Raw genomic sequence first — 12575 nt, 5'->3', positions numbered from 1 at the left:
GGAGGGGCCACTGCACAGGATCGGAAAAGGCTACAGAAAGTTATAAACTCAGACAGCTCTATCATGGACACCAGTCTCCCCAGTATCCAGGATACCTTCTAAAGGTGATGCCTCAAAAAAATGACATCCATCATTAAGGAACCCCATCACCCAAGACATGCCCCCCTTTCATTGCTACCAACAAGGAGGAGATACAGGAGCCTGAAGACACACACTTTCACACATGTTTCAGGAACAGCTTTTCTCCTCTGCCATCAGATTTCTGAACGGATAATGAACTCATGTATTTTTTTCCTTTCTTTTTGCATTACTTACTTAGCTTAGTTAATTTATAGTTTTTATAATTGTGCATTGCAAAACTACAAATTTCACCATTACAGTATTGTGCAAAAGCATTAGACACATATATATTGCTCAGGTGTCTAAGATGTTTGCATTATACAGTAGTAATTTTGTGTATTATACTGTCCTGCTGCAAAAAAAAACAAATTTCATGACATGTGAGTGATGATAAACCTGATTCTGATATGGATCTCCATTGTTGACTGAGCATGGGAAGGGGACAGGAAGAGGGGAATCATGATTGGAAAAAGGGGAAGAGAAAGAGGAGGGAGTGGGAAGCAACAGAGAGACATTCTGTAATGATCAATAAACCAATTATTTGGAATCAAATGACCTTGCCTGGTGTCTCAAGGCTGGGCATGCCTGCATCCATGCCACCCTCTGCCCCTGGCATTTCTCTGTCACCTGTCCCATCCTGCGATGCTCAACTCTTGCCATTCTCAACTACCTTTGCTCCCATCAGACTTGCTCTCTGCTCCACTTTGACAAATACAGCACTATGCAAAGGTCTCAGGCACCCTAGCTACCTATATGTGCCTAAGACTTTTGTACAGAACTGTATGCCAGTGATATTAAACCTGATTCTGATTCTGTATGGAAAAGAGGTGCCACTGCACAGGATCAGAAAGTTGTAAATTTAACTAGCCTCCCAAGTATCGAGGACACCTTCAAAAGGCCAATACACAAGAGGGTGGCATCCATCATTGAGGCCTCCATCACCCTGGACCCACCCACTTCTCACTGCTACCATCAAGGAGAAGGTACAGGAGCCTGAAAACGTACACTCAATGTTTCAGGAATGGCTCTTTTCCCTCTGCCATATTTTTCTGAATGGAAAATGAACCCATGAACACTACCTCGCTATTCTTTTCTCTTTTCTGCACTACTTAATTTAATTTTTATATATATTTCTTATTGTAATTTGTAGTTTTTTTATTATTATGCATTGCAATGTACTGCAGCCACAAAACAACAAATTTCATGAGATGCCAGCGATATTAAATCCAATTCTGATTCTGATTCTGGTGCAGGCATTTCTTATTAAGCCAGCTCACCTCAATCCATGCCAGAGGTCAAGGAGCTATCCATTGGGTGCAAATATCATGCAGGCAGCTTGCTAGCTCCAGGATGTCATTAGGCAAGCCCCACACAGTATTCAGGCCAGATGCTGTCCACACCTCACACTCCGTCCAGTTGTTTGACTTTCAGCATTTGTATTGTATTCACTTGAAATGGTTGCCTGTCTTCTTTTCAAGTGATTATGGGAACTAAGGTTGTAACATATAAAATATTTGAGATGTAGCTTGCTTTCAAGCCTGCCGGGGGAAAAACATATTAATATTTTATAAGGAAAAAACAATTTAGAACCTCTGTAATTGAATAAATGATGATCCCAGAAAAGCAGAGGTTATTACAACTTATGTTCCAAGAATTTCAGTAGGTCTGTACTAGTTAATATTTAATTTAATATATCAATCAATCTTAGTATTGTAATAAATTATATAATTCTTTCACCTTGAACCACAGCAAATATTTAGCTTCCAAAACAAGAAGTGAAAAGCAAATGATAAAAAAAACCTGCAGATGCTGGAAACCTGACATGCGATGGACGTGCAGGAGACCCTCTGCAGACCAGCCAATGCCATAATTAACTGGATATGATTGAGGGCAACTGTATCATCTAGACAATTTTCATCTGCAGTTTGTTCCCTCTGTTCTCTTGACACCTTCCTACCCTGCAGCTTAGACACTTGTGTGCTTATTTTTCCAGTTCGGATGAAATATTGTTGACTTTAAACATTAACTGTGCCTTTCTTCACAGATGCTCCCTGGCCAGTTGTGTATATGGAGCATTTCCTGTTGTTATTTCAAAATGAACATTTTGCTTCATATACTAATGTTGCTGTTTTATAATGAGATAATATGTGGTGGAGTTACATACCATTACAATGCCAAGACCTGAACAAAAACATTGATATAAAATACTGGGGATTTGTCATCGTGGGAAGTCAAATGTGAAAAGCAGAGAGTGCTGAGCACGCTGGAATATCTCTATGACTGTACCTGGGCTAATGGCAATCTGCTGGTATCTTATATCTTATCAATGCAGCCCTGCGGCATTTATGCTTCCTGCTAACAAGTTCTATCACGCTCTCAGGCAGTTTTGTGATTGTGACCTGACATACTGGTTTCCATTTATTACCGTTCATATCCTGTGTTAGAAAAGGGTCCAATGACATGGAATGCAATTAATTAGGATTACATTAAGTTGTCTGCAAATTTGAATTGCTACGGAAGTCAACATGAAGTGCAGTGGAATTCTGCATGAAAAATTGTTCCTGTGTTGGTTATGTTTTTGAGACTCATTGACATGAAGGGAACAGACTGCATAAGCATATTGTATCAGTTACGTTTACACACATATCTTGGCTGAATGCTACATTGGAATGCCAATGCGTGGCAGTTTGTAGGTATTCACATTTTCAAGCATTCAAGTTTCTGAAAAGAGTTGACATTTTAAAGTAAAGAAGTGCAGATGCTAGAAAATTTTAAATAAACCCAGAAATAGATGGAAGCACTCATCTGGAACGTGGGAGCAAACCAAAGCACCTGGAGGAAACCCACGCATTCACGGGGAGAACATGCAAACTCCTTACAGAGAACAGTGGGAATCAAACCTCAATCGGTGATCACTGTTGCTGTAAAGCAATTGTGATAACTACTATGCTACCATACCTCTTATCTCTGTTACCCTGACTCAAGTCAAGAAGTGTTGCACCTTGACACTGACTGGGAGGCTGACCTTTCCAAATCCCTTTTTTGTAATACTGTGCAATACAGAATGTTGATGTGGAACCTCGACCAAAATGCATATGTTCTTACCAAATTTCCAAGCCAATATTTTTAGCGGTTCTTCCACCACTACCCACACATCCAGTATTAACAAGTGTAAAATGTTCAAGTGCGATTACAGATCTCTGGGACAAAGTGTGGGTCTGTGCTGAGAAGGGTGGAGGTGGTAGTTAAGATGCAGAAAAAAAAATCAGGTGGTGAGAAATTAGGTTGAAGAAAAATTATATAATAAACCATGGAAAAAGCAATCGAGTTTGAATAGAGTAACAGCAACAGTAATCACAGGAAAATACATGAATGCCTACTGGCACAAATGTCAGTCAATCAAAGTTCGGGGTTTCAAGGCTCACACAGTGATATGAGCAAATCACCATAAAACTTACTGTATGTCTTGTGTAGATTAAAAGTTTGGTTCAACGTGAAATATAAATGTTCTGAAGGCACATAATTGTGCACTAGATTTTGTTTTTATGATGTGAGCTGATTGTTGAGATCATGTGGTGTGATTATTGCGTTTTTAACCTTATGCATGAATAAACCACAATATTTTCAGTTTATTATATATCAGTTCAGCCAATTATGACCCAAGGTCCTGATTAAACATAATCATACCAGCTTTAATCCATTCTAACTATATGCATCAACCATAACAATTTATTTCTCTGTCTATTGGGCAAGGATTTGTTACAGGTCCCTTTAATCAGTTCCAAACACAAGACTGCCTGTGATTTAGATCACCACTGGATTCACCTCAAAATAAGCAACATCATGCATATATATATACACGCTCCTTACTCTCTCCCTTCCCCTTTTCCCAACCATAATTCCCCTCACATATATTTCCAATATTCATATTAGTAATATAATGTGTATATTTCCTATTTAAGGTGGCGCTACCAAAGATGTGTGACAGCTTACTGGTAAATCATAAGGCAAGAGATTAGACTAAAAACATTGCTTATGGCATCTTTCCTGAAGCATATTGTGGTAAACCATCACCGCAGTCAGTGAGGAGGCCAGGTTAGTTCGGAGGTTGAGCCACGCTGGGACATTGCGATGCACAACATGTTTGAACTGTTGGGGAAACAGACAGAGTTTGTATCAGTGCCGGAGATGGAGTGAGCAATTTGAAGAGGAGTTGATGCTGAAGAGATTCGAAGCCCATCCACTGAACCAGGTTGCGAGGTTGGATTGTTCCAAGCACTGAGCCGATTTGGTAAGATCAAGAATGGCTTCGGGCTGGGCAGCCCAAACGTATCATGGCCCAGGTGTCGGGGTCCCAGAACATGACACTGCTCAGTGCTTGGACAATTTAAATGTCAACCCAGATAGACTGGAAGCCCAAGGGTGAGGATCAGAGGCGAGTTCTACTCACTGTCCCACGAATGTTCATTACTCACACCACGGCGCCAAGGCTGTGAAAGACCCAGCTGCTATGTGCTTCTGCTCCATGATGTACTGGGGACCAGATTTGGGACTATTCTGACTGCTTTGGGAGTGGACCTGGGACTCAGTCTGGTTCAGGGGTGTGTGTGTGTGTGTGTGTGTGTGTGTGTGTGTGTGTGTGTGTGTGTGTGTGTGTGTGTGTGTGTGTGTGTGTGTGTGTGTGTGTGTGTGTGTGTGTGTGTGTGTGTGTGTGTGTGTGTGTGTGTGTGTGTGTGTGTGTGTTGATTCTCTCTCTTTCCCTGCACAGTGGTTTGTGGTCTTTTTAAAAATAGGGTTTTCAGTTTTCTTGTTTTGTGGCTGCCTGTAAGCAGACAAATCTCAAGGTCTATAATTCACACATTCTTTGATAATAATGTGCTTTGAACTATGTATGAATATGTAGATGTATGTACAATGGGCCACAGCTAACTGGGCCACCAGTTAATCGGGGCAGCTGCTTATTTGGGACAACTCCTAAAAAAACAAAAATTAATTGAGAAAATTATTTGGGAGATTACACTGCTTAACTGGGGCAGGTGACTGTTGCCGAACAGGTTCTAACTAGCATCAGTGTTCATTGAGTGGCCGTTAGACACTACACCATGTTCAGAGGGAACAGATTTTAAATAGCATAAATTACATGTGTTTATGTTCAAAAAGCAGTGTTTTTTTGTCACGGACAGTTGGCAAAAAATAAGCAGAAAGATGATTCCAAGCTGTTTTGCTCACTGCAGTTTCACTATTCTGGCTTGAAGATGCCAGGAGCAGCTGGGAGCTGAAAGTGAAACCATTTCTCTAATTGAATTGAATTGACTTTATTACTTACATCCTTCATATACATTGAGGAGTAAAGATCTTTACGCTACATCTCTGTCTAAATGTGCAATGGGCAATTTATAGTAATTTTAATAAATAGTTTGTACAACAGGATTGCCAATACAACATAAAAATACAGTTCTGTCAGCATGAGTTAAGCAGTCTGATGGCCTGGTGGAAGAAGCTGTCCCGGAGCCTGTTAGTCTTGGCTTTCATGCTGTGGTACCATTTCCCTGATGGTAGCAGCTGGAACAGTTCATGGTTGGGGTGACTCGGTTCCCCAATAATCTTTCAGGCCCTTTTTACACAGCTGTATTTGTAAATATCCGGAATAGTGGGAAGTTCACATCTGCAGATGTGTTGGGCTGTCTGCACCACTCTCTGCAGAGTCCGGTGATTGAGGTCAGTACAGTTCCCATACCAGGCAGTGATGCAGCCAGTCAGGATGCTCTCAATTGTGCCCCTACAGAAAGTTCATATGATTTGGGAGCCCACACCAAACTTCTTCAATTGTCTGAGGTGAAAGAGTTGCTGTTGTGCCTTTTTCATCACACTGCCAGTATGTACAGACCACGTGAGATCGTCGGTGATGTTTGTGCCGAAGAACTTAAAGCTGTTCACCCTCTCAACCCCAGATCCATTGATGTCAGTAGGGGCAAGCCTGTCTCAATTCCTCCTGTAGTCTACAGCCAGCTACTTTTTTTTGTGACATTGAGAGAAAGGTTGTTTTCTTGACACCACTGTATTAGGGTGATGACTTTTTCACTGTCAGCTGCCTCAATATTATTTGAAATTAGGCCAATCAATGTAGTGTCATCAGCAAAGTTAATTAGCAGATTGGAGCTGTGGGTGGCGATACAGTCATGGATATACAGAGAGTAAAGGAGCGGGCCTAGGACACAGCCCTGAAGGGTGGAGGGGCAGAGGTGAGCAATCGCACTCTTACCACCTGCCACTGATCTGACAGGAAGTCCAGGATCCAGCTACACAAGGCAGGGTGAAGGATGAGGTCTCTGAGCTTCTTGTCGAGCGTGGAGGAAATAATGGTGTAGAATTCTGAACTGTAGTCCAAGAACAGCATTGTCACATAAGCATCCTTCTTCTCCGGGTTGTGTCGGTAGGTGAATTGTAGGGGGTCCAGTGTGGATGGTAGCACGCTACAAATGTAGTCCTTGATCAGCCTCTCAAAGCATTTGCTTATTATTGAGGTGAGTTCAACAGACATGTTACCTTAGTCTTTTTAGGTACCAGAACAATGGTTGATGTTTTGAAACAGGAGGGCACTCTGCACTGGGAGAGGGAGAGATTAAAAATGTCTGTAAACACACCTGCCAGTTGTGCCGTGCACATCCTGTGTACCTGCCCTGGGATGCCGTCTGGTCCCACTGTCCACTCGTTGGAAACACCTGTATACTTAAGCCCCAGAGATGACCAAGCTGCAGGTCGCATCAGCTGACGTTCTCCGCAGGAGCTCAGTGTTAGTGTGCAGAACTTGCTGGTGGAGAGCTGTGTCTGAATCTTGCCCTACTATTGTTTCGCTGCTTTGACAACTTTACGCAGATCATAGCTGCATTTCCTGAGTTCCTGTTGGTCACCAGCAATGTAATCTCTGTGTCACGCAGTAAGTGCTGCTCGCATGGAACTGTTGATCCAGGGTTTCTGGTTTGGATAGACCCTGACAATTTCTGGGGGACAACATCCTCAATGCACTTCCAGATGAAACTCGTGATGCCTTCCGTGAACTGGGAGACATCCTCATCGTGGAAGACATTCCAGTCGACATCATCAAAGCAGCTGCGTAGCATGGAGGCTGATTGGTCAGACCAATCGTGGATGGTTTTAACTATGGCTGCCTCCTATTTCAGCTTCTGCCTGTATTTCAGCAGCAGCAAAATAGAGGAGTGATCTGATTTTCCAAAAGGGGGGTGAAGGAGCGCTTTGTAAGCATTGCAGAAGGGAGAGTAGCAGTGGTCAAGTATGCTGTCTCCTTATGTGCTCACCTGGGTGTGTTTACAAATCTTTGGAGAGACTTTAGTCAGCGTCGCTCGATTAAAGTCTCCGGCAGCGATGAAAGCAGCCTCTGGGTGTGCAGTCGCCAGGGTGCTGATGGTCTCGTACAGTTCCTTGAGAGCCGGGTCAGTATCAGCCTGCGGTGGAACATACACAGCCGTGAACTCCCTAGGCAGCCAGTAAGGTCTACACAGCAGCGCAAGTTAGCTCCTTACTTCAACAAGTTAGGAGCTACGAAGTATTTGCAAGTCTCAACAATCATCTTTAATATTACAATGAAATGGAGATTTGGAAAATGCAGTCATCAATAGCATTATATGAAGGTAGTCCATTATCTGTTCTAGGCGTCTGTGCTAATTTTGTTTATTGCATTCACCGGATGAATTCCTCTGTCAATAACTATTGGGAACTAATACACAGTTTTATAGTACCGTAGATCTATTGGTAGTGTTCCAATTTGTTCTATATTTCATTTAAATACACAATTTATGCTCAGTTTGGTGTCTTTATACCTTTTTAACTATTTGCATGAAACTTCAGCTAATTGGAGCAATTACTCCAGCAAAACACAATTTGTTAAATGTATCACGTAAAGAGCTACAGTTTGAATCCCTGCTGTTGAGCTAATCATGGAGTGGCATCTAAAACAATCTAGATGGAGGAGATGAGCAAAGAACAAAGTTCTTCTCACTCTCTGCTGACTCTCATTGAAAATCCTCATCAAGACAGTAAAAGCATTGTAATTTGGGGGATGAGTGGGCTGATAAATTAATACTTTTCTAGAAATGGTTGTATGCCTGTGATTTAAATGCATGTCTTAAACCAACTTCAGGGCTACAATTAAGGTGAAATTTTAAGTATTAACTATTTAGCCTTTATCTATTGTTATTATTCCAATTCAGTGATTTTCAATGCAAAAACATTTTACTGTCTTCACATTACCTTGGCAATGTAAAGTTCCAGCAATCTAAAAATTCAGGTGCACTAGCTACTTATTCTACTAATTTGTTCAGTGATTTGAGCATTACAATTCTGTTTATGACAACATTTGGCATGGTTTTCATAGTGAATGCAAATATAACATCTGAATTCTAGGTAAGTTGTGCATGCACAAAAGTATAGGAAATACTGCTAATTTTATGATCTCAAAATTTTGTTCTGTGTGCACTAATTTTCTGTTGCAATTTTATTATTACATCTTATGTAATACTTTCTGCCCATTAGTCTACAAATTAAATCATGGAAAATTAAATTACTGGGATTTACAGTCAACTTATAGAACTTACATTCATCAAGGCAAGCACATTAATTTTATATTGGCCACTGATTGGTTACATTTCTTTATTTTCTCTTCAATCTGCAGGTGCTTCTTCAGAGAGCATTGATTTACTCCCAGCACCCTATGGTTTATCAAATTGGACCTCCAGTCTTGTGATGGACAATGGACATGACAGTGACTTGATCTTTAAATTTGACGGCAAACATGCTGCAAAGATTCCTGATGGGGTGATGCCCAAAAATCTCTCTGATCAATTTACCATCGCAACATGGATGAAGCATGGACCCAGTTCAGGAGTGAGAGCAGAGAAGGAAACCATTCTCTGCAATTCAGATAAAACAGGTGGAATGTGTGTGATTCAAGCTAACTGTCTTGCCAATTGCTGAATGTCAATCCAATATTTTATTTATAGAGATAATATCATATCAGATGTTGTTGAACTTACCTAAAACCTGGCCTGAAGTTTATTTTCTAAATCTGTAGTGAACAAAAACTGCCATTTTTTTTTAGGTAAGTTCAATTTTTTCCCTAATCAAATAGTTGTAGAAACATGCTGGATTATGCCCTTTTTTAAAGTTAAAAATAAAAATTATAGCACCTCAATGTCCAAATTAAAATCATATACTGGACAACAAATCTTTTCATAAGTGTTGCTTCCTCTGATTTTTTTTTGTTTATGATAGGCTGCTCGAAGCTGAACACAAATATGATTTCAGACTACTTGTATCATAGGAATTTGGAGAAATTAACTTTTATTGAATATAATAAAATATGTTTAATTGCTAAATGGTGCAGAAGCTTTGCAGTAGTTCAACTAAGCTAAAAGTGTTTTGTTGATGATTTTCCTTTATATGCAGTGTCTGAGGTTTCTCACTTAAATGTCCAACAATAATCAGCCAATTTTGATGGATTCCAGTTACCCTGATACCATTTTCCCATTACCACAATGTCCTGGTGAAACCTTTCACCATGCTCATCACTGACAGTGCCAAGATTTGCAGGGAAGAAGCCTAAATGGAAATGCAGGAAATGAATATTTAGTGATAAGTTGTACTTCATGCTTTTGTATGCTTGAGGCATGTTGTCAACCAGCTGCACAGAGTTTGGTGCTCTGTAGTTGCTGAGAAGATTATCAGCAACATCCTTGAATGCCTTTCATGCAATTTTCTCTGATCCTAATAGAAAGTCTTTGTCATTGATGAATACAAAAATGCCTTCCTTAACTTGCCATCAGTTATTCTAACTGTAATTATGAATTGAAATAACAAATATAGGCAATTTCAAAACAATGCTGTGGAATCGGGAAATTTCATGATAAATTTCATGATCATCAGCGCAAAATCCATAAGGTGCCCCAAACGTATTCAGGAAGTAAAATCATTGTTGTCCAGTGATATCAATCCCCATCAGAACAAAGAACACCTGAGTTACCAGTATTGAACAATGCTTGGACATGACTCTGAATCCAACTTACTGAATTAACTCCTGATGCAATAAAAAAAATCATGTGCATGATTTAATTTGGGGTTTTTCATGCAAGATCTATTGCTTCTCATTTTTGTTTTTAACTGTAGTGTTAGAGCATCCCTTGTATTGAGTCTTCCTGACAGCTTCCAATATTTTTTAAAAAGTGCACAGGCTAATTGCTTGTGAGCTCTGTATATACAGGCTATGTACTGTATATTGTTAAGCTTTTGTGAAGGTTCAGAATGTGAGAGGAATGTTAGTCAGCAGCCATTTACATTACAGATATGTCAACCTTATTGTAAATTGACTAGCACAATCGTTTAGACTAGTGATACTTGCAGCACAGTTGCTGACAGCAGTTAGTTGCTTCAGTGTTTAATTTTAACATATCAGCAATACTACATTGTGTGTTTAATACAAATTACTGTTAACACAGTGGCAACAAATTTGGTTCTCAACATAATTTGTAAAATCTCTGAGCCTAAAGAAAATGGAAGCTTTCTCCACAAAATATTAATGGTTTTGGAACGGTCTGTTCCATTTTCTTCACAATCAGTTAACCCAAAATAAGCAGCCAACATTACAATACTTTGTTTCAGCCACCATGTTCAGCCTTGTGATCTAACACGGCCTAAACAAAGCATGAATTTTACACAATTAATGCTATGATGATCAAGTTATTTTGTGCCCTTTCCATTAATTACTTTTAGTATGCAATCCACTGCCATGTATTTGATCAACATTGATTATGTCTTTCACTCTCCCGTGCCCCATAGATAAGGAATTTCCTTCTCAAACTGAAATGTTGATAGAATTAAAATGTTTACATTATGTTGATTCAGTTTCAAGATTTAGTGCTGAGCCCAATAAGTCCACATGTAGCACATTCAAAGTCAAGATAGTTTAATAGAAAATGAAAATACAGGAAATATTGAGCAGGTCATGCAATATCTGTGGAAAGAAAAATAATTTAATAATTCATCTTGATGGCCTTTCATTGGAACTGGTGTAACTAAGGTATTGGGCTGGAAAGTTTGCTCTGGTTTACTCTTTGAACTTCCTCCCCATACGATTCCCAGAACTGCAATTTTGTGACCCTCATTCTCGTAATGCCCTCCAACTCTGCTGCTGGAGCCATGGTGATACTGGAAAGTGCACTGCCAGTAAACCTCTCTGATAATCATCGACATTGAAGGCAATCACAATAGATTTAAATCCATCAAAAAGAAAAAAAAATAAACAGCAGTTGGATTAAATTAAATATTTAAAATAATACGTTTGAAGTGCATTGAAGTCACAAATAATTATAAATATTAAATAAGTAAACAGACCACAACTACACTTGAAAGTCAAAAACAATTCAGATTTTGAAAGCCTGAAATATAAACAGTAAATGTAGAAGCACTAAACTTATTCTTTCCCCTTTCATTTCTGACAGGAATTACTGTACTAACTCTGCTTCTCTTTCCACAAGCTGACCTGCTGGGTGTTTCTAGGACTTTCACAGCAATATTACTTATTGCACTTAGCTTTTTACTTGAAGCCAGTGACTCCATTCAAATGAATCAGGCGGTGCTGTTGAGGAGCTGGATGTGAATTATATCTGTCCCCTCAGCTCAGTATGGTTGAGCCCTGTCTCCGGAGCTGACAATGCTAGTGCTGGATGTTCAGCTTGTTTCTGACTTCTACATTGCAGTGGCAGATGTGGATGTCAAGGGCAAGTTGACCTCACATTGCAGGCAGTTGGCAGTTCCCTGTGGAACTGCTAGTTTACAGTCTTGCTGAGCATTTAGAGCACTTTCCAGTTTAGGTTCCAGTATCTATTGGACAGTATAAGGGGAATAATAATGATTTTTGCAGGATTCTTGTTAACCAATGCCATTTTTGCCATCAGAAATGAATCGCCACCATTATGCACTGTACGTCCACAATTGCCGGCTGGTGTTCTTGCTTCGTAGAGATTTTGACCAAGTTGACACATTTCGTCCAGCTGAATTCCATTGGAAACTGGAACAGGTGGGTCAGACTTCAGATCAGTCATTAGTGGAGCATAATTTAAGCTGAATTGGAAGAAGTTGTATTGTAAATTTTTAATACTTTGATTAAAAGAACCTTTTGTGTAGCCACTATTCAGCTGCTATGTTATTGGGAAGTGTGTGTGTGTGTGTGTGTGTGTGTGTGTGTGTGTGTGTGTGTGTGTGTGTGTGTGTGTGTGTGTGTGTGTGTGTGTGTGTGTGTGTGTGTGTGTGTGTGTGTGTGTGTGTGTGTGTGTGTGTGTCCAATCACAAAAAAATTGATAGTTGAAACCAGGAGAGGAGAGGTAAAGAGCTGGGAAGTTGATTGGTGAACGAGATACAGGGCTGGAGAAGGGAGAATCTGATAG

General features: G+C 40.0%; 1 protein-coding gene across 1 annotated transcript in view; it reads left to right on the top strand.

Moving 5' to 3' along the window:
- Positions 1-12575, top strand: part of clstn2a (calsyntenin 2a) — a 550354-nt gene that overhangs the window by 434429 nt on the left and 103350 nt on the right. Inside the window, exons 8-9 of the mRNA XM_073040910.1 lie at positions 8810-9067; positions 12087-12208. Coding sequence (XP_072897011.1) covers positions 8810-9067; positions 12087-12208 — 380 coding nt within the window. The remainder of the gene's footprint in view (positions 1-8809; positions 9068-12086; positions 12209-12575) is intronic.

Source organism: Hemitrygon akajei, chromosome 3, assembly GCF_048418815.1.
Source record: "Hemitrygon akajei chromosome 3, sHemAka1.3, whole genome shotgun sequence".
NCBI classification, from domain to species: Eukaryota; Metazoa; Chordata; class Chondrichthyes; order Myliobatiformes; family Dasyatidae; genus Hemitrygon; species Hemitrygon akajei.
This window is presented reverse-complemented; position numbering and strand designations above follow the sequence as displayed.